Below are 22,036 nucleotides of genomic sequence, written 5' to 3' on the forward strand. Positions count from 1 at the left end.
CAAATCTATTCAGAGCTGCCAAACGTCAGTCTACATCTGCAGTGGGTGGAGCTCGCTCGGTTGTCATGGAGACGGTCCGTTGGGTTGCCGTTGTGTGCACAAAAAGTATCGGCGTGGCTTTAAATTCATTTAATGAAATTTCCTTCATTTAGCCAGTGATGGAGTAGTATTATTGTTATTTTTTTATTTCCCAAAGAAAGTCGAAATTTTAAATTCACAGCAGCAAGAGAATCGCTCCAAACGGGTCTAAATGAAGCAGTGACAGCTGCCAGTGACTGTCAACAAATCCACTAGACCCACTGCGAAGGACTGTGGAGAAGATTCCTCATTATTTAACTTTTTTTTTCATCGGCACACATCTCTGACGTGAACGTAAGTCCCATATGGTCTAGCGGTTAGGATTCCTGGTTTTCACCCAGGCGGCCCGGGTTCGACTCCCGGTATGGGAACTCCTTTTCACAGTGTTCATGCTCACGCGGTTAAAAGATCTCTACCAATGAGAAAGGCGATGGAAAAAGTTTCTCCTCGTAAACACTAAGACTGTTGTGTTTTCTGCTCCTTTCTGTTGTTATAGAATATAATGTTGAGGCATTTTCCTGCTGTTGTTGCTGGATGTTGGAGATTTTGGTATACTGTTGTTGGACCCCACTTTACCTACACAAGTGCTTTAATTCCATACTTAATTCCAATTCCATAGAGGTGATTCTGTTCATCTGGATATCCTTACATGGATGACTGAGCGTGCATCAAGCCAAATGCTTTAAGTCTTCATGACATAGATTCAACAAGGTCCTGTAAACGTTCCTCAAAAGGTTTGGTCCAGATTGACATGACAACAGCAGAAGTTATCATTTCAGTATGGTTGCCAGCTGTACCGCCACGATGTGACTCTCCCATCACTTCCACCTCATCCTCCTAAAGGTGCTCTGTTGGCTCGAGGCTTGGTGACTGTGGGGGTGATTGGAGTTTGGCGAACTCATTGTCATGTTTAAGAAATCAGTAAGCAACAATATTCAGGTAGCCTTAGGCATTTAAAGGAAGGAAGCACTGTTGTGCACACAAACAAGCATAAACACCCATACCGTCAGGATAAAAGAGTAATCACAAATGAAAATAATAAATAGATAGGTAACAGTCCTGATGGTAGTAGCAATGTGTTTTCTTCACTGATCGTTTCTGCTACGAGCTCCACAAACTAACCCGCATGTTCCCCTTTGAAAATGTGGTGAAACAGGTACTGCGCTGGTCTGGAGGAGATGGGAGACAAGGCCAGAAGGCGCGCAATAAATTTCCGGTTGTTTTCCTCACCGCTTCTTTCGATGATGAGCTCTAGAACGAGTCCGATGAGTCCGCTTTAGCGCATCGACCAATCAGAAGTCGGTGCGCGTTGAATGCGAGGTGCAGCGGCGCCCTGTGATTGGCTGAGGTGGGTTTTTTCTAAAGGGGCGTATTTTTCAAGCCATCTTGACTGAATATTTAGCCTCATCCAAGGTACATTAATTTGATATCTTCAGGATTTCGGTGTCCCTAGTTTGATGACCACTATCGTTTGAAAGGTTAAAACCACACCAATGAAACCGGGTCGAGTTTGTGTGTTTAAGCGCAGTCACGGCGGAGAACGGGAGTGCTGAAGATGACGCTGTCGCTCCTGAAATTACCGGCTAGCTAAGCTAACGGCTAGCATGTCTGCCTTGATTGTAGTCTGTCAGTAGCTGACATTTAGCTTGGTGCAGTTTTTCTGTCGGGCACTCGCACTGCAGAGGACGACTGAACAAGGTAAACAACTCTGGTGTGTTTTTTAAACGGCACTTTCAGGACTGATAGGAAAATCAGCCTTTCTGTCACACGGCATCCGTGTGTCCTGTCCGACCGAGAAACGTTATCACATCGGCAAAGAGACGGTCTTTTTTTTTTTTTTGCAGGGGTCTGGACTACAAAGCAATACCCGAAAACGTTGCACGTTTGCACTCTCGTGATCTAAAGCATACATGCAATGTAATATGCATTCGGACTCGGTGCATACAGTGCACCTGCTCTCTGGCTGCTGTTTGCATGTATAATTGGGCTGCTAATCAACTTGCAATACAGTCGTTGTCTCTGCTGTTGTGCGCCTAAAATGGCTGACAGATGTTAGATACTCGGGTTGGTATTTAGCGCGCTTCAACCTAACTAGGCACAGCAACAAGGGGGTAGAAAAAAAACATGGTGCTAGCGTTTTATTGGTGGGCGAGACTTGTGCTCGCGTTACGGACTCCCCTTTTGACCAATGGTGAGAGAGGCGAGATGCAAGCAGTGCAAGTTACTGTAGTTGTGTTTGTGCATGAGTGCTTACTGTGTTATTACAGAGCACAGCACCCGAGCTGACCCCCTTTTACCCTGTAATTATTTACACAGGAATAAAAAAGAAAATACCAATAAACAGAATAAAGCAAGCTTTTAGGGCAGAATTAATTAAAAAACCACGTTAATGGATACATAAAACCTATATATTCTCATTACGTCTTTATAACGCTTTGTGTTTTAGGGGCTTTATTTTTCTTACTCTGGAAATGTGGTGATAAAAATATATGTGTGAATGCTGGGTGTGACCCTTAATTTACATACACAAAACCATATTAAGAGCCACATGCATACAAAAACTACTTTACCTAGCAGAGCAGATTATTGAGTGTTGCTTTATATTGGTCGGTAAATTTTGCAAATTATTCCCGAATATTGGAAAAGTGCAATAATAATGAAAATAATAGAAAAATAAATGGGCCCCTGTCAAATTGGATTCATTGTTAGTGCACAATCGGTACAGTGCAACATCAAGTCAAATCACTTTACTGTCATTTGAACCATATACAGGTAATGCTGTACATAAATTGATGCACCATAAATTACCTTCCACATTACCAAAATTGCAGCCAAAAATTATATGTAACGTTTTGCTTGTCTTGTAGAAATAAAATTAAACAGACAGTTTTAATGTGAAATGCTTTCATTGTTAATCCAAACAATGTGATCCCAGTGACTAAATAAGACAGAGATAGAGCATTAAAAGAATATGTATTTTGGGTAGGGGGCTTTTTAGCCTTTATTTGGTAGGATAGTAGAAAGAAGACAACAAAAACTGAACCCAGGCGTCCACATTAGCCATATGCCAAAGGGGTCGCCTGCTTAACCCAGTGAGCTTAATCAGGACCAAAGATGATTTGAAATCTGTAATGGCAGAAGTGGCAGTCAACCAGTTGTTTTATTGTCTGACGCACATGCACGACTGAGGTTCATGATAGTTTCAGCTGTATCGCAGCAGGCATTTCTACTTGCTTTTTGTACAATCTACTGTACAATATAAAGCGCCTTGAGGTGACTGTTGTTGTGATTTGGCGCTATATAAATAAAATTGAATTGAATTGAATTGAATTTTGCAGCAAAGGTGTAGGTTTGTGTGCTTTGTCATTTTTCTTTGTGTTCGGATCGTGTCTGCACTCTGGATGAATCCTTAAGGGATGCTGTGTTGTTTTGAATTTTTGCAAATGTGTATTAGAAAAAATGGCCAGACTGTGAATTGTATGCATGCAGGTTTAATGCCCCTTTGAAATGATAGTTATTTTGCCTCGTTAGGTTATCAAAATAGCTGCCTAAATGAGTTACCAAGGTGGCTACTGAGTGGCAAAAGTTGCTTGCAGAAGAAATTTGGTGATATGTTGTTTTGTTTTCACTAATCTTAATATAGGCACTCTGTTTTTTTCCCTAAGCTTTTATATCTTCCATGCTCTCCAATGTGAATATACAGCAGCTACAGTAAATCTTTGCATATAATTTCACAAAGTACCAAATAGTGTTGACGCTGCAATTTCAATCGTTACATTAAACATTTTTCTTCTCTATTTCTAAGGGAGCTAGTGCAAAGTCCCATGCAGAAGACGAGGAGGTGGGAATGCGAGGCAGTTGTTAGCAGACTCAGCATGGGTAGGGGTCGAGGCAGAGGGAGAGGAAGGGGCAGGGGTACATCTGGCCAGTTGCGGCCCCCCTCCCCTTACAGACTGCAGCTCTCTCCATCCAGGGAGACTTTGACATACGCTCAGGCTCAGAAAATAGTGGAAGTGGACCTAGATGGAAGACTCCATCGGATTAACATCACAGATCCTCTGCCAGTTATCACAGAGGACGAGATGATGGCCCAGGACATTGCAGAGTGCAACAGTAACAAGGAGAACAGTGAGCAGACACAGAGTAAAACCAGGACGTGGAGGAAACCCGCAAACGGCAAAAACAGGAGGAGTGGTAAAAACACGTCAAACCAGAACCAGCGCTCCAGCTCTAATCAGCACACAGGATCGGCTTTTTCCTTCCAGCAGCCGGCCCTCCAAACACCTCTGCCTGAGCCGACCTTCCGCGTGCTGAGTTCGGTTTCCCCCACAGAGGCGCCTCCTCTCCCGGCAGCCTACTATCGTTACATAGAAAAATCCGGGGAGGAGCAGGACAGCGTGGCAGAGTACGACATGGACGAGGAGGACCTCGCCTGGCTGGAGATGGTGAACCAGAAGAGGGTATCCGATGGCCATGCATCCGTATCTCCGGACACTTTTGAGCTGCTCATCGACCGCCTGGAGAGGGAATCCATCTTGGAGTCCCGCAGCCAGGCTCTGTCCCAGAATGCTGTCGACGAGGATGCCTTCTGCTGCGTCTGCTTGGATGACGAATGTCTGAACAGTAACGTCATCCTGTTCTGTGACATCTGTAACCTGGCCGTCCACCAGGAGTGTTACGGTGTGCCCTACGTCCCCGAGGGCCAGTGGCTGTGCCGCTGCTGCCTGCAGTCCCCCTCCCGCCCCGTAGACTGTGTTCTCTGTCCCAACCGAGGAGGTGCCTTCAAACAGACAAGTGATGGGCGTTGGGCCCATGTTGTCTGTGCCATATGGATCCCAGAAGTTTGCTTTGCCAACACGGTGTTCCTTGAGCCCGTGGAGGGGGTCAGTAACATCCCTCCCGCTCGCTGGAAGCTCACCTGCTACCTGTGTAAGCAGAAAGGCAGGGGAGCCTCCATTCAGTGCCACAAAGCCAACTGTTACAGGGCTTTTCACGTCACCTGCGCCCAGAAGGCTGGCTTGTTCATGAAGATAGACCCAGTGCGGGAGACGGGTGTTAACGGCACCACCTTCTCCGTGAAGAAGACTGCTTTCTGTGAGCATCACTCTCCTGTTGGGTCTCGGCGAGACGGGTCTGGAGATGAGTCGGTGGAAGGGAGGCTCGTGGGGGGCAGGGGTAATCGGGGTCAGCGGTCTTATACTCAGAGTCCCCCCTCATCACCAAACAAGAAAGCTACCAAAGGACAAAAGAAGAAGAATTCAAAAGGGTCTGGTGGGTCACGTCGCTCCAATATTCCTGTGCTGCTGGTGCCTCAGATCCCGTCGCACAGGTGTGTCATTTGCATACTGTACAAATTTCCATAGTTTACCATCTGCTGTCTGATTTTAATCTATGTCACTGAGAGATTTTTACAGATAGCCTTATCATAATGTCACTATCCAGTGGTTATAATGTTAATACTAGTATTTTAATCTATAAACTCTCACGTTGTGTCTCAACAGGCTGAATAAGATCTGCACAGGAGCTGAAGTCCAGAGAAAAAACCAGTTCATGCAGCGGCTTCATAACTACTGGTTGCTGAAACGACAGTCGCGAAATGGGATGCCTTTAATACGGCGGCTTCATTCCCACCTACAGGCCCACAGGACTGCAGAGCAGGTGAGGAGAGACATCATCAAATGTACCTATAACACAACAGTGACTGTTCAGTACTAGCTGCACTGCAGTGGTGTGTAAATGACTGAGCACAAATGAAAATAAACAATCTACATTTTTAGCATTCACACATGCGACTGCAAACGCAGCACCTGTGGTTTCGCCATCGCTGACCCATGTGACTGTAGTCAGATCTCTCACTTCTGTAAAGCTGGTGTCTGTACTGATAGCAGCAGAAACAATATGAATGCAGCTGAGTGTTTAAATTATATAAATGACAAAATAAAATGAAATATTTCTATTCTGCTGTCAGTGGAGGATGTAACTGGTGTCTGAGGCCTTCAGAGAGTCTGTTCAGATCAGAATCAGCCAAGTCACGGGAATAAAATCACTTCACACCTTATTCTCCGTCCTCACACACTGAAATCCAACATAAGCCCAGACATCACACTTTGCAGTGGCTGATTTTGAATATGGCAAACTTCCACAAAATCCTTCACAGTTCTGCTGCTGCTGCTGGGCAATGTGTCGAGATGGCCTGTAAAATGTTGTGAAAATGTGTCGTTAGTTATTATCAGAGATGGCAAAGATGTCCTACGCAATACACAGCTGATAAGAGATTTGTTCACAGTTGCTAAGTTGGTAAATATACTTTATTTTGACTCACATTCTTTCGATTTCTTTTAAACGTTTATAACAACTTTGGATGTGCAGCTTGTGTAGATCCCCAAAACTTGATGCTGTTCATCTGGACAGAGAGAACTAAAGAGAGAGACAAAAAGAATAATTATGGTGTTTTTTAAAGCTTTTTCTATCATTTTCAGAGGGAGCCTGATGAAAAGCTGAGTGCCGCGCGAGAGGAGCTGCGATACTGGCAAAAGTTGAGGCAAGACCTGGAAAGAGCGAGACTTTTGGTGGAGCTCATCCGCAAGAGGGAGCGGCTAAAGAGAGAACAGGTGTGTTTAAAAGGAAGTCTGAGACAAGTTTATAGACCAAACATTGAATGTTTTAATTTAAGAAATCACCAGCTGATGAGGAGAAATTAACATAACAGTTCAAGGGAGCATGAATTTCTGTTCCCCGCAGCATTTGTCATTCTTTTGCACCCCACAGAGTGACCTTGTATTCTCCCCTGTGTGATTATGTCACCGCACTCAGATGAAAATTCAGCAGGCTGCTCTTGAGCTGAAGTTGACTCCTGCGCTGGTGCTTCTGAGATCCACCCTGGAGCAACTACAAGAGAAGGACACAGCCAAAATCTTCTCTCAGCCCGTCAATCTGTCAGAGGTCGGTGCAGTTAGACAGCAGCCTGTTCTGAATGCACTCTTCACTCAGCAGCATGGCTACTTTGACTGTACTGTGACTCTGCTGACATTCCTTTTTTCTGTGATTCGCTGAGGTCCCAGATTACCTGGAGTTTATTACCCAACCCATGGACTTCTCCACTATGCGCACCAAACTGGAGGGACATGCCTACTGTTCCATCACTGACCTAGAAGAGGACTTCGACCTCATGATCTCGAACTGCCTCAAGTACAACTCCAAGGACACCATGTTCCACAGAGCAGCCTTACAACTGAGGGAGGTGGGAGGTGCCGTTCTCCGCCACGCCCACAGGCAGTCTCAGAGCATCGGCCTGGACCCCAGTACAGGCATGCACCTGCCAGAGGCTCCAAACAAACATGGCTTCTACAACTGTACATGGGATGATGGTGAGTTGAGCACGGGACATAGATCACATCTTTTCTTGGATGTAACCCTCAGGCTTCATTTGTTCATCTGGCTTTTTTTTTTCTTTCCTCCTTCTTGTTTTTGTGGTTGTAATCTCTGTAGTTGACTCTCTGTTGGACCCAGAGAACAGACTGCACTTAACCACAGAGGAGCAACTAAAGGCCTTACTGGATAAACTGGACGTGGTCGCATCCATGCGTACCAGCGGCGGCCGCACCAAGCGCATTAGGCTGCTGCGCCGAGAGATCAACACTCTGAGGCAGAAGATGAACCAACAGCAAAGTGCTCAGTCTGTGAATGGCATTGAGAAGGTGGATGAAGGAAAGGAAGAAGAGGGAGAGGAGGAGGAGGAAGACGAGGCGGAGAAGAAGAAGGAAAAGAAAAGGGAGAAGACAAATGTGGAGAATGGACTATTGACAGCAGTGTCAAACCCTAGAGCAGGTAATTAAGCCAGTAATTGTGCAGTTTATACATAATTACTATTACTTATTATTGTTTTTTTAATATAATTCATAGAGTCTAATATCTAGCTTTTTTCAGTTTTAATTTAGCAAAGTTAAATTCTCACACTGGAAAATCTGCATCCAGTGAAGATTTTAGATGATGAATTACTTGTAAGATGAAAAAAAAATTCTCTTTTATCCAGATGACTCTCCACCTGTGCTAGAGCTTACCTGCCCAGTATCATCACCACTGCCAGGCGATGCTCCCCTGGAGCCCCCTGTCCTGGGCATTGTAACGGGAGGACGAAGGTCACCCGGACGTTCCTACAAACGTCAGAGGTCCTCCCGGAGTGGAAGCAAAAGCCAAGGCGAAGATGAGGCTGAAGTTGGAGAAACGCCTTCTTCGGAACCAGACGCTGTTCACGAGGTCACGCCACTGGGCACGCCTCCAACACTGTCTCTGGTCGGAGTCGGTCGTCGCACGTCAGTTTTGTTTAAGAAAGCAAAAAATGGCGCGCGAATGGTGAAGAACAAGTCCCTTCCACAACAGAACGGTAAAACCTCTGAGGCTAAAAGCAACGGGTTGGATAGCACCGCCACCAGCCCGAATTCACCCAGTGTGAACAACATCACCACATTACCTCCTACCCCAAACGCCTCCCCAGCACCTCCTTCTCCCTCCTCACACCGCCTGAGGTCTAGAGGCCACAGCTCAGAAAGTGAGGCAGACAAACTCCCTCCTCCGCCCACAGAAGGAGGTAAGGACCGGATGGATCACTGCATTACAGATATTTGATTTTCTAAAGAAAACAGGGGGAAGAAAGTCTGTATTTGTCACCATGTGGTTTGTGGTGTTGCTAGGCCTGACAAATGGAAAGCACAGCTCTGCAGAACACGATGAAGACGACTCCAACCTAAGGTGAGTATGAGTAGGACAGGAAAAACTAGTGCTGAACTGAAGCATGCATGTTTTTTCCATAAATTTGACTTGAATTTAAAAAGGTCCTTCTTGTTTTGGTTTCCACTCCTCTCTGCAGTGTCTCCCCTCCCAAACGCAGTCGGGGTAAACCTGCTTTGGCTAAAGTTCCTAGCAGCGAGAACGGAGACATCTCCGGATCTGGTGTGTATCACGAGAAGACAAAACACAGTGAAATGGCTCTGTTTTCTGTTTAGATTCGTAATTTATGAGCCTACACACATTAAAAAAAAAATACACATTTCATTTTATTCTCAGTTTGGGCTCAGGATCTATCATGAATACAAATTAATTGCATGTATTGGGATATCCTGTTCACAGGAAAGTCTACACTTCTGTCTTTAGATAGCGAGACCAAACTTGCACCACTGGACCTAGTCTGGGCCAAATGCAGGGGATATCCGTCGTATCCGGCAATGGTGAGGATGCATTCAATCTTACACTCCATGGTCTAAATCAGGGATGTCAAACTCATTTTACATCACGAGCTGCATACAATGCACTTTGATATTAAATGGGCCGGACCAAAAAACTCCTCTTTCCATCAACCTAAACAAGTTTCATTACTCATTATAAAAATGGTTGTAGATAGTGTTTATTTATTACTAAATTAAACTCTTATGTAGTGATTTTCCACTCTCCCATTTACACAAGCACTTTCTTCTATGCTGTAGTGCTTTCTGTCTAACAATCACCCACATGACACAAAGGAGCAACCTCCTAAACTACAGCCACCCCACATTACTTGGGTGTAGTATGATTGGAGTTTTTGTCGGGCAGTCTCTTGCCCCCTGGCCTTATGTTTGACAGCCTTGGTCTAGATAAACTTTGTTCCTGTGTTGCTAAATGTGCTGTATATGACATAATCTGCTGTTACAGATTGTTGATCCTGACATGCCCCAGGAAGGACTTCTCCACAATGGCATACCCATTCCCGTGCCTCCTCTGGAGGTGCTCAAACTTGGTGAATGGAGGCAAACGGAGGAAGACCAGAAGCTCTTCTTAGTGCTCTTCTTTGACACCAAAAGAACTTGGTGAGATTCACACAGTCAGGGATAAACTCATGTTGAATTTTAGTGTTAGTCTTTGTCACCTAAATTTAAAACGTAAAATGAAAAAAAAAAAAATGTCCCTCTTCATTTTCAGGCAATGGCTCCCTCGTAACAAACTACTGCCGCTGGGAATGGACGACACTGTAGACAAGCTGCGGTTAATGGAAGGCAAAAAACCCAGCGTTCGCAAGTCTGTGCACACTGCTTATGACCGAGCTATGGTACATTTAAACCACGTGAGAGGAAATCTTAACTTCACACCCTCCAATTTTATATAAAATTTAAAAAATACAATTTATATAAAATTTAATTTTAAAGATTTTATCATCTTAAATAAGCTGCCTGGTCGTGTGTACAAAGCTTCTTCAATGCTCTTAAAAAATTTGGGAAAGTAAAACAAACGCTTCCCAATAGGTGTAGTATTTGAAGGTTATCTGCATAAAAAGTTTTTTTTAAACTGATTTTTGAAATGAGGAGGGGAAAAAGTGCTTTTTTGTAGATTTACTTGTTCATTTATTTGTGTACATTTTTTTTTTTAAATTGTTTTCCACAACCACTGTTGCTACGTGTTCATATAAAGATTTTATTTTAGGCCAAAGTGAGTCGAGACTTTCGTGAGAAAAGTGTAATTATTTAATCGTGAATGGGATTTTCTTGATTGAAAATATATTTAGATTGTATTTGCCATTGAAACGTCACTGTGTATACTGAAGTGTGAAAGTCCCACTTAACATTCACGTCATATCTGGACTTGGACAGCTATGGACACGGTTTGTCTTCAAGAGTTCTCTATAATAACAATAATAATATCATTTGCATGTTGTTGTTTGCATGTTGCAGATGATGTATAAGCTGCTCCTTCAGATCCTCTGTTTGTTCAGTTACTATAAGTTTTGTTCCATCAATATTCAGAGAGATAGACTGGTGCAGTGTTGCTGAAGCTGTCGGTTTATCAGTGGACCTTCTTTTCCCGCCCTCTTCTACAGCCACAAGCTGCAGGTGGTGAGATCAAGATTGTGGATACAAGTGGTGGTAAAGAGCTTCCTCCGAGGGGTTTTTGGATCTCTCTTAGCAACAGGGAGAGAAGCTCCTTTATTCCAGAGGAGGTCGGAGTAGCTTCTTCATATTGAAAGGAGCCAGTTGAGGTGGTTCAGGCATCTGTCATGACGCCTCCTGGATGCCTCTTTTGTGAAATGTTTAGGCCACTTCCAACTGGAAGGAGGACCTGGACACACGAGAGAGATTAAGAATGCCTCAGGGTCTCCTTCAGAACAGCTGGGAGTGGGAGGTTGGGGGGATCTCTGCTTAGACTCTTGTTTCTCTGACCAAGATAAGCAGCAATGCATGGGAGGATAATATTCATGGTATTACATCAAAGCTGTTACTGCAGGCATTCACATTGAAACTATACCAGAAGGGGTGCAAATAACTTTTTTTTTTTTTGGTAACATTTGACTCCAGGACTTTGTTTTCATGTGCTCATGTTTATTCAGCAGTTCTGGGAATTACTTGGTGTATGCACGTTAACCATGCATCATTTGTTCTCTGACTGATATTGCTGAGCATCTGGCTACACCTAAATGCTGCAGGTAGTTGGAAGTCTCATTGAGCTCTCTCACTGTATCCTGTAATCTTCCAGTCATTCTTGGATATATATTTATATTTTTTCCTCCTCCTTCCAGAAAAGGGTCACTTCAGAGTCACGTCACCTGAGTTGAATTAAAAAAATATATAAAGGGAATTTATCTGTTATAACAGCATTTTATATTTGAGCACAAAATTAAAAGTTTTTTGAAATAGATTTTTTTTAAAAAACCTTTTTCAGGGATGAGGCATACGCTTTGGAAACGAGTACTAAAAATATATTTTTATTTTACTATATTTTGAAAAACAAATTGAATTGAGCATTAAAGGAACAAGTGATTCCATTTGCTCCGAGGTCCCAAACTCTCAGTCCAGCTATGACGTGTCGTTGGTGAGACTTTAGAGTGTTTACTTAATTTTTCCATATTGTGAAACTGTACGGTGATATGAGAATGTCGGCGTACCCGGTGCAGCTACCTGGTTAGTTAGATGTGAAGTCACTACAGAGGTGAGATGGTTTGTGGGGGAGGGAGGGGCAAAAAAAAAAAGTCTACTGCGATCCTCACTCAAGAATTTGCACTTGAATGCAAATGTGGCTGAGGAAACTTGAAAAGCACAAATGGTTACTTTTAAGGATTGGATTGGTGACTCCTGGAGCCATATGTGTGGCAAAACCTTGTGTGTGTGTGCGTGCGTGAGAGTGTGTGTGTGTGTGTACAGCTTATACATACATGTATACAACCTCAGTGTAGTAAAAGTGCATGTGTATAGTTTTGTAAATATGTAAATGTATGTTTATATCGGCTTACATGAAGTAATTTAAGGAATGCAAAAATCGAGTTTAGATTTTAATTTATAATTTGTGGCAGTTGAGAGTGTTATTTAAAAAGTTAAATATTGAAAAGATTTATGTATGATGCTACGTAGCTCTTTGTAACAGTGATGGTATTCACCAACATGTGGAACATGGAACATATTCTCTAAAAGCGAGGAGGCACAAGACCTTAACTCTGTGGGCAGAAGCTGCCGCACCTGCCTGCAAGTTTTGTTCGTTTTTTTTCCCTTGGTGGCACATGAGATTTTTGATCTTGTCATTTAAATTGTATTGCAAGATCTATAATCTGCCCGAGACAATATTTTCTCACACAACAATAAATGCTGTTTGAAACAGTTTAATGTGCGTAGCGTGTTTTATTTTTATTCGTTTTAGTGAATTAAATGTATTGTTTGAAGATAAATCTAAATGGAAGTAAATCATCTACTAAGACGTCCTTCCACACTGCTAATAAATATGTGTGTGTGTGTATGTAGATATATATATATATATACATTTCTACATTGTAGGTACATACTGAAGACATCAAATATATGAAGCAAGATTTATGATAATGTAGCAGAGAAAAAATTGAAATCAAGTTAACAGCACCTCAGATTAGAGCCCGGATAAATGCCACACAGAGTTCCAGTAGCAGACACATCTCTACATCAACTGTTCAGAGGAGACAGCGAATGAGGCCTTTATGGTCAAATAGCTGCTAAGAAACCACAACTAAGGAAAAGCAACAAGCAGAAGAGATTTGTTTGTGGCCCAGAAACACAAGAAATGGACATTAGACCAGTGGAAGTCTGTGCTTTGGTCTAATGAGTCCAAATCTGAGATGTTTGGTTTTGCCTGTCATGTCTTTGAGCGACGCAGAAAAAGTGAACGGATGGTCTCTACATGCATGATTCCCACTGTGAAGCATGGAGGAGGAGGTGTGATGGATGCTGCTTTGCTGGTGACACTGTTGGGGATTTATTCCAAATTGAAGGCACACTGAACCAGCATGGCTACCACAGCATCCTGCAGCGACATGCCATCCCATCCGGTTTGCATTTAGTTGGACCATCATTTATTTTTTAACAGGACAATGACCCCAAACACACCTCTAGGCTGTTTAAGGGCTATTTGCCCAAGAAGAGTGCTGCCGAATGGCCTGGCCTCCAGAGTCACCAGACCTAAAACCAATCGAGATGGTTTGGGATGAGATGGATTGCAGAGTGAAGGCAAAGGGAACAACAAGTGCTCATCATCTCTGGGAACTAAATCAAGACTGTTGGAAAACCACTTCAGGTGACAAACCTCATGAAGCTCATCAAGGGAATGCCGAGAGCGTGCACAGCAGTGATCGAAGGGTGGATAGTTTGAAGAATCTAAACTATAAAACGTGTTTTGAGTTATTTCACACTTTTTTGTTTACTACATAATTCCATATGTGTTCATTCATAGTTTTGATGCCTTCAGTGACAATGTACAATGTAAATAGTCATGAAAATAAAGAAAAAACATCCAAACTTTTTATTTTAATAAAAAAATATATATTTTAATAGAACTTGAAAATCTGTTCTGAAGGGCTTCCACCTTTTACTTAATGTTGTGATTTAATGCTATTTAAATAAAATTGAATAGTTCAAAATTCAACAACAGCTGCAACCAGAAGGGAGTGAGTGGACCACCAAAGGAGGGAAGATGGTGTTCTCTATTGCATCAGTACTTCTTCATATCTAGTATGTATGGAGAATGAACCCACCAGTCAGGTGTGGAGACATGCTGACAGTGACAGTTAGAATGGAACAAGCTGCATTAGATCTCTTATTTAGAGAACCAAGGTTACAACGTAACCAAACATCCAGAGACTTTTAAGCCATAGGACTGGAAGACACTTACAGGAAGTTCATTCAGCCTTTTTTTTTCCTTTTCCCAGTTTGAAGCACATAAATAAATCACACATATGACACAAAACTATTTCTGTTTATTAGCTGAAAATTCTGCATTTGTAAAACATACCTTGAAATGATGTTAATATAATGGCATGTTGCTCTCTAAGACCAAGTAGACAGCAAAAAATTATATAACCCTTAATGCCGAGGGTGCAAATAAAAAGGAATCATAAAAAAATCAAACAGCCTTGCAGGATGGAGCCTTGTTCTAAATCACTGTTTTAAATTTCAACCATACATTTTTTTCTGGCCACATCACTGAATTACTGAGTCTCTCCTGAAGGAAAGCTTTAACAGTCTTTGCTCGGTGAAAATCTTCATTACCGTGACTTCATCATCATCAAAGCCACTTTCAATCGGAGGAATGAGAAAAGTGCCCAAGGTTTCAGTGTAGACCTGTTCATTTACTACTGAGGTAATGAATGCCTTCTCTGCTGGTCTTTTACCTGACATGTCACGATGACATTAGAACAACGCCAGACAAAAGTTGCAGATTTATCAGCAAACATCACTTTCATCCAAACATCCACAGTTAAGGATTGCCCCTCGTTATCCCACTCTAGCCTCATTTTCGTCCGCGTTTTGATACTGGTGCAAAATTGACTCATTTCTTACGGCTCTGTCATAAACAACAACTCCAGTGTCTACATTTTATATCTTAAAGGCGTATTGCTTTGAGTTTACATCTTACCCATATGTCTTCCTTTTATAACCTTACCAATTTGTTTGTATTTGCTACAAAGTTTGGTCACAGCTGACTGGGAACAACAACATGTTTTACCACAGGTCTGTGCCGGCTTACAGAGTTACATGTTCCCTTTCATTATTTCAGCTGACAGCCCTTTTGTTGGAGCCTCGCTCCTTTTCAATCAGCAACAGCTGGTTAAGCAATGCAGATGCTCCCTTTTAACTACACACCTTGTTGGATATTTAGATATCTGCAATTATATGTTTTATAAGTGGGAATAACAAAATGCTTCTATATTTTTATCGATAAAATTAAAAATGGGCCATTAATTTTAAACCATTTGGTTCGTTCAAGGTATGTCTAATGAAGCCAGTGTGTTCGACTACCAAACAAAACTTGTTTTGCGTCATATCTATGTTTTGTTTATTTGTTACAAACTGCAAGATCATTTTTCTTGCCGTGGGTTTTAAAGCCAAATTGCTTTGAAGCTATTTTGGTGACAAGTTGCTCCAACATGTTACCAAGATGCATTTCCTTCCTCTAAAGTCATCACCTACTTTTAGCTTTGACTATATTGAACAGTACAGCTGCACAGAAACAAGATGCTAACACTTGTTAGCAGCCTGGACTTGTTATGAGTCATGCCACATTAAAGCTGGTGGAATGCAGGACTTACCGTTAGACTACACAAGGTGATTCGGATTGTTTGAGGCGAAATTCCTGGTGATAAATATTCAACTAGCACTAGTTTGGTTTCTGCAAAGCTACACTGCTTTATAAAAAGATGGAACGTTCAGAATTTAAGAATCAAAGACGTGAAATCAATAACAGCTTAATCAATTTACCAGTTATGTCATTTGGGGTTTCTTGTAAGGACATATATAATGTGGCACTAATTAAGGCATACTCCCTTCAAACCATAACTTTAAAAGTAAGTTTTATATATTTCTGTCATTCTTATTTATTGCTTGGCTGTACTGTACATCCCCAAAACGGCATGTTAAGCTCACCTGCTTTTCCCATGCTTGGTTCTTTCCACAAAACAGTCATCTGATTTTTTTTTTTTTTTGTAATAGTCCACTTAAATAGGACAACTGCTTTTATGCATCCTGGGATTTATTTTGTAACACTACAGACAAACTTTTAAGACTTGACAGGAAATTCCTCCTTGGACACAAGGATGAAACAACTTTTCAGACCACCTTTAGAAAACTATTATGCAAAAAGAATACCTGAACTCACTACATTAGATGTCATACTAAAGGTATCTGCAGAGCAAAACATGTGAGCTCATTGGCATCTTCCCACCTTATCAAGAAACTGATAAGGTCTGCCTTGTTTCAATGGAAACACTTAACAGTGACAATAATCAGGCTGGGGTTCCTACTAATCTGCTGCACAAAATGAAACATCAATAAAACTCAAAGTCTCGTTTCGAGTCTAAACATCAGCAAGATGAGAAACGACATGTTTTCAAATTCTGTGAAGGAGGAAAAACATTCTGCTTGTGGCCTCGTGTGACTCACGCCAGGCCTCTCCCTCCTCTGGCAGTTCCAGTTCTTATTCCAGTTTATGCTGATCCCAAAAAGCACACACGCTAACAACTTGTATATCCTGTTTTGTGACATTATGTTATGCAACATAATTATCGTGATTAGGGCGAGGAGATAAAGATTATGAACGATCTTATCTGCCAAAGGTAGTTTAACTTAATTTTTCCTCCTCATGCTAACTCATTAAATATGTAACATATGTTCCGTTCACTGTTCATGTTGTTGCTGTAATAAAACAATATAAAAACGCTTAAATACACCATTGCAAATATGTTCTGCCACAGTTCATTTTAAAATCTACTAATGTGCTTCTGCCCTGTTTCTGCTCAAAAGCAGCAATGTGATGACATGCTTCCTGGAGAACTAATAACACCGGTTTCAAAGACACCAGTCCTCCTTAAATAGTGTAAAACGTAGTGTTGGATTCCAGTGGTCAAAGTTTGTTGGTCTCGTGAGTGTCAAGAGGGTTGAAAAATATCTTGAAACCAGTGTACAAACTATTTTTGGATGAGGCAGAGCCACTTCTATTAGTGCTAACAGAGTCCTATAGAAGAGATAAGAAGCCATTATCTGTGGAGTCTTGCTGGTCAGATTTGCCTCCTCGAGAGCTTTTGCTGGGGTTTGGAGTGGTTGAATACTTTGGGGGGTATCTGATGAACAGACGGTCCTCCTCCTTTTTAATCCATCTTAGAAGCTTAGTGATAGCAGTAATGGCACAGGCCTTTGTCACCAGGGGGCTGAAGCAGGTGTACAGCTCAAATTTACTTGTGACCTTGAGTAAAAGAAGAAAACAATCAAGAGAAGACTGTGAAATACATTTAGGAATAAGAAATAGAGCTATTACATTTCTTGCTATGTTAGATGAGAAGATCAATGATGCTTCAGTTAGGAGCTGGTTATCTTAGCTAAGGAAAATACCTGGAAGCAAGCTAACAGCTGTTTTCAACGCCTTCTGAAAAAAAGCTTCCCAATGAATGGACTATTAAGCCCCAGTTCCAAGGCTTTGTGCTAAGCTAAGCTGCCACTTACTGGCAACTGTCTTTCTTTTTTCTTTTTAAAGGTATCCCGTTCAACTGCTCTTTAATGCAATTATCTAATCAGCCAATCACATGACAACAGTTCAATGCATTTAGGCATGTAGAGATGGTTGCATTTTCTGCTGAAATGATTTGAGTGACTTAGCATGAATGTGCCGTGGGTTTTCATGGCAGACGGCAAAGTCTGAGCATTTCAGAAACTGCTGATCCCCCCCCCCAATGATCTGAACATTGAAGCAGATGGGCTTCTGGCTTCTGTGAGCGAAACACAGGCTCAACTGAGGACTGTTTCCAGCACCTTGTTGATTCTGTGCCATGAAAAATTAAGGAAGTTCTGAAAGCAAGAGAGGGTCCAACCAGGTACTAGCAAGGTGTACCTAATAAAGTGGTCATTGACTGTTTTGAGTGTAGTGTCGATCTTTTGGAAGAATCATTTCAAAGTTGGACAAACACAGTAAGAAAGAATACAACCACAAACTAATGTACGTACCCAGGCTAGCAGAGTTTCCCTCTCAGCAACATGGTAGATAAGCTTAAGGGGTCGTGAGGTGCTGTGGATGCGGCCGTGCATATAACGATAAAGATCCAGCAGTCTCATTTTCTCCTCTTCACTGCTGTATGGTGCCTCCATCTCTGGGCTACATACAGAAAAGCATCATAGGACACAAGTTACACACAAAAAACACCCAAAACATGTTCAATAACACTGTAGTAGAAAGAGAAACACACAATGCTTGATTTGTAAACTATTAAAACTCCATTTCTAACACCGACAGGACAATGTTGCCTAAAAGCCTAAAAATATCTTAGTGGGCACTTTTGTACTTCTCACACATGATTATTATCATTAGCAGCAAAAGGTTTTTACACTTCTACACAGCTAGAAGATAATAAAATGTTATGCAAGACAAATATCACTAACTAATATGCAGCGCAAACACTCGGCATGTTTGCATTTTTAAACTCTAGTTTAGGCTCATATCAGCCTTATGCAACTGCAAGGACAGCAAGCATACACAAACAAACACACACCTGGTGAACTGAGTGAGCTGGCGGTAGTTGTCTGGCACATCAAAGGGCTTGTACATGAAGTGTCTGAGGTCTGAGACGCCCACCTGGCTCACACTGTACGTCTGAGCTTTGGCAATGAGGCTCAGGGAGTTCTGAGCCATCATAGCCTCCTCTATCTTTCTCTTGCACTCAGCTACAGAGTAAAAAGCCTCTTTGTCTGTCGAGAGCAGCAGCAAACAAACAGTGCATTCTGGAGGGTCCAGGTAAGAAATGTATGCATAAAAGTAACAGTCAGGATTAAAGAGCGGGAGGCAAATGGGGGTCCAGATCTCGCCAGCCTGAAAGGCAGAGGAAGCTCCAATGAGGTTAAGCAGAAGGTGAACGTCAGCAGGCTCCAGCCGCGAGTCCTCAATGACTGTCTTTTCTTGGACGATGGTTAGAAGCTGGTTCTTGGCAATGAGGATGGAGAAAACTAGATTGGGTGTGATAGCTTTCTGCAGGATCTGGCTGAGAGAGTCCCTGAGAGAGGAGGCTAGAGGCAAGCAGTGCACTGCCGACAGCAGGAAGCTGGGGTCAGAATCCACCAAGTTGAGGAGACCATCCAGGATCTTTTCTGAGCCTGCTAGGAGTCTCCTCAGGTCGTAGTTTTTCTTGTGTTCAAAGATGCGGGATATACTGGCCTGGGTGAGCATGCTGATGATCTGATAGTAGACATAGAGGAGCTCTCCCCGCAGCTGCTGCTCAGACTGATGACTGCTGGAGACGCACACCAGAACTAGGGGCCCTTTCTGCAGGAACACTACGGTGTGCTCGTCTGAGGGAAGGGGGAAAAAACATGAGCAAATGTTAGAAAAAAAACAAAACAAAAAAACAATCAATGAAAACTAAAACTGCTCCTAAGGATACCACCGATCCCCTAAACTCACTGTTCTCAAAATAAAACAATACAGGGAATGCACTGCTTATTATATTTCAGATACTGTTCTCTATGGTCCAGGAGCTTTTTGACAAGCTGGCAACAATTTTGCCCTGTACAGTGAGTCAGAGCCACGCTTGCTCTTGTTGGTGTGTTTAAAAAAGTCAGATTTCCTTTTACCGTAGTGAATATGAACATGAAAGTGGCTGGAAAAAACCATCATAGATAAAAATCTGTTCAAATTTGCATTTTGGCCGACGCCCAACATTCTTACCTGAGTAGACTGAGCGAATGATATTATCTCCACTTTGGACAAAAGACACCAGCGCCATCATCACTCCCATTGTTGATGAAAGAGCCTCTTCGCTGCCATACCGGGAATAAATGGGCTTACCGGCTTCGCTTAGCACAAAAACATGTTTCCTGTGCTGCCGCCAGCTGTCAGCTGTAACATCCTCATCGCGATGAGATGTAAATGACGAAGATTCCAGTGTGCCTGCCTCCAACAGCGGGGATGACCTCCCCTTCACACCTATACCTTGTTCTTCAAGCTTGGCCTTGGCCAGCATTGTTACAACAAATTCCCCAGAGTCGTTCTGGTCATTGTCAGTGGCATCATCTTCAGTTGTTCCATCAGTTGGCTGCGTGGACGCGTCGTTTTGGCACTCGGTTTCTGTCTCTTCGGGCTCTAGCTTCATCACTTGGTCAGAAGGAGGCTTCTCATCCAAACCGAGATGCTCTGCCGAAACATCTGGTGGGTGCGAATTCAAAGGCTCGATTCTGCTAACAGCGGCGCTCCCATTACTCTCTACTGAATCAGGAAACATGTGATTCTCCAAAAGGGAGAAGGAGGCTGCCAATGAGTCAGCTACAATGAAAACAAAAACCAACGTGTGATGTAAGTGATGAAGATTAAAATTAGACAAGCTTCAAAGAGTGATTACGTAGCTTATTTACCAGGTTGATTACTCTCTAAAGGGCTATCACCAATCTTCACTGCCGCCGCTTCTCCTTCTTGATGATTGGCTGTTTCCATGATACCATCCCAGTCTCTGGAAAGAATAAAGACAGAGAGGAATAAACTGCTTTATAAATCATGCATTGTAGTTTTTGCAGATAAAAATCAAAGATCCCATGCATCTCCAGTCTGTTATGAATAGAAGCACTCATACTGGACCAGTGGTCAGGTCACATGATTACAGAGGAGAGTTACTCCAACTCCAAGTTACTAACACTGTGGAATTTAAACCTGATTACAGCTAGCAGTCTGTCTAATGTTACACTACACATCAACACGGAGAAACGGGACTAAGTGGCCGGTAGATTAAGAGCGCTAACGTCCGCATGATAACAACTTATCTACACATGCACGATAAATTTCAGACGTCCTGTAATGCTTACCTTTCTAATAAGTAACTAATAAATGAACGCTGACTGTAGTTACACGGCTAACACTGGGTGCTAGCAAGCGACACATACAGATCAATTTCATGGCCTTGGCTTAACAGTGCTCATGCAGCCAACCGTGGCTATCTAAAATTAGCCGGATAAACAGAGAAAGAGTGAAACTTACGGTTTTGTACCGTCGACGACTTGGGCTGAATGTCTAATGTCAACACTGACTTTCATCAGCAGCCCCACTGCAAACAAGCTGTCAAGAATAAGAAGCAGAAAACAAATTTTCCCCTTACCGAAGCCAACATCCGGAATCTCTGACGACAACTTCAGCTGACCAATCAGCGCGCTCGCTGGCGTCGGTTAGTCCCGCCCCTCCCCACTCTGGTTGTGGGCTCGTAACAGAAACTTGAAGAGACAAATCTCAGATAAACGTGCAGCACATGTATGGGTGCTGCTGTAGCAGATATAATACAGCGAAACGCTTTCTATGACAAAGAAAGAACGGAGAACTTAAAACCCCCCAATGTGAATTAAAACAAAAATGTTTTTACGTCTATATTGACCAATAAAATGTTTTTTTCTGGATTAAACTAATACTTAAATCCAGTATTTTCCATTTTCCATATTACACTGGTGGCTAATACTAAAGCTAGCATGTACTCCCGTCCCCAACTTGAACCCTCTGACATCTGTCATTCCTATAGCACACCTCATTACCGTCTTGCTGTCCTCATACATGTCTTTAACCAGGGTCCCTCCTGACCGCCTTCTCATACAGTACCACAGTTCCTCTCCTGGCAACCAATCATCTTCTTCAAATACACAAACACACAGTGCAGGTAACTCTGACCTTCTCTATACTTCTCCGTCAACACTCTCACTGATAGTCACCTCTCTTTAAACGAGCTTCAACGACTCTTTCCCATATCTTCATGGCACACATGAATCGGATTGACGGTTTAGCTGAGGTTTTTTAAAAAAAAGGGGGGGGGGGCATAACACAACCTGGACAAATGATGTCGAAATATAGATTTTTATCCACGCACATTTGTTTAACTTCACTGTGTTGGTGCTGTTGTGGCTCTGTTGTGTACGTGATGAAGTAGTCGTCCTGCGTACTACGTCACGTCCGATTGCCTCTCCTCTCCGTACGT

At 42.5% G+C, this 22,036-nt stretch overlaps 2 protein-coding genes and 1 non-coding gene across 6 annotated transcripts; 2 read left to right on the forward strand and 1 right to left on the reverse strand.

Annotated features, from left to right (window-relative positions):
• The first annotated feature begins 377 nt into the window (after positions 1–377).
• On the forward strand, positions 378–449 carry trnae-uuc (transfer RNA glutamic acid (anticodon UUC)). Its single transcript has one exon. It is a non-coding gene; the product is annotated as a tRNA-Glu (tRNA).
• Positions 450–1,446: 997 nt separating this feature from the next.
• Positions 1,447–12,695, forward strand: brpf3a (bromodomain and PHD finger containing, 3a). Of its 3 annotated transcripts, none has more exons than XM_084928775.1 (13): positions 1,447–1,491; positions 3,884–5,407; positions 5,580–5,736; positions 6,558–6,689; positions 6,892–7,020; positions 7,133–7,445; positions 7,567–7,905; positions 8,111–8,665; positions 8,769–8,826; positions 8,945–9,027; positions 9,205–9,302; positions 9,763–9,917; positions 10,030–12,695. In XM_084928775.1, the coding sequence occupies exons 2-13, from the start codon at positions 3,903–3,905 to the stop codon at positions 10,211–10,213; spliced, it is 3,708 nt and encodes a 1,235-aa protein (XP_084784901.1). In that variant the 5' UTR covers positions 1,447–1,491; positions 3,884–3,902; the 3' UTR covers positions 10,214–12,695. The 3 variants fall into 3 exon arrangements, with proteins under 3 accessions (XP_084784901.1, XP_084784900.1, XP_084784902.1); XM_084928774.1 differs by having other exon boundaries at positions 1,449–1,776; XM_084928776.1 differs by having other exon boundaries at positions 1,449–1,776; positions 9,229–9,302.
• A 1,596-nt stretch (positions 12,696–14,291) lies between these two features.
• mon1bb (MON1 secretory trafficking family member Bb) lies at positions 14,292–21,951 on the reverse strand. 2 transcript variants are annotated; one of them, XM_084928777.1, is made up of 7 exons: positions 21,774–21,951; positions 21,176–21,287; positions 20,442–20,536; positions 19,759–20,352; positions 18,590–19,382; positions 18,048–18,195; positions 14,292–17,292 (listed from the first exon to the last, which is right to left on the reverse strand). In XM_084928777.1, exons 1-7 carry the CDS (start codon positions 21,823–21,825, stop codon positions 17,065–17,067), a joined length of 2,022 nt encoding a protein of 673 aa, XP_084784903.1. In that variant the 5' UTR covers positions 21,826–21,951; the 3' UTR covers positions 14,292–17,064. The 2 variants fall into 2 exon arrangements, with proteins under 2 accessions (XP_084784903.1, XP_084784904.1); XM_084928778.1 differs by having other exon boundaries at positions 21,058–21,947.
• Positions 21,952–22,036: the final 85 nt, after the last annotated feature.

This window comes from Perissodus microlepis, chromosome 5, assembly GCF_051167445.1.
Source record: "Perissodus microlepis isolate ML-2025 ecotype Zambia chromosome 5, ASM5116744v1, whole genome shotgun sequence".
Classification (NCBI taxonomy): domain Eukaryota; kingdom Metazoa; phylum Chordata; class Actinopteri; order Cichliformes; family Cichlidae; genus Perissodus; species Perissodus microlepis.

Bases quoted from the DNA above. Each gene is read 5' to 3' on its own strand.
- mon1bb (XM_084928777.1), bottom strand. From the start codon at position 21,825: ATGTGTGCCATGAAGATATGGGAAAGAGTCGTTGAAGCTCGTTTAAAG. The intron at 19,383-19,758 runs GTAAGAATGTTG...CCCTTCCCTCAG, and splicing joins CATTCGCTCAGTCTACTCAG to ACGAGCACACCGTAGTGTTC. The intron at 18,196-18,589 runs GTGTGTGTTTGT...TTCTGTATGTAG, and splicing joins CAGCTCACTCAGTTCACCAG to CCCAGAGATGGAGGCACCAT.
- brpf3a (XM_084928775.1), top strand. From the start codon at position 3,903: ATGCAGAAGACGAGGAGGTGGGAATGCGAGGCAGTTGTTAGCAGACTC. The intron at 8,827-8,944 runs GTGAGTATGAGT...TCCTCTCTGCAG, and splicing joins GAAGACGACTCCAACCTAAG to TGTCTCCCCTCCCAAACGCA. The intron at 9,028-9,204 runs GTGTGTATCACG...TCCTGTTCACAG, and splicing joins CGGAGACATCTCCGGATCTG to GAAAGTCTACACTTCTGTCT.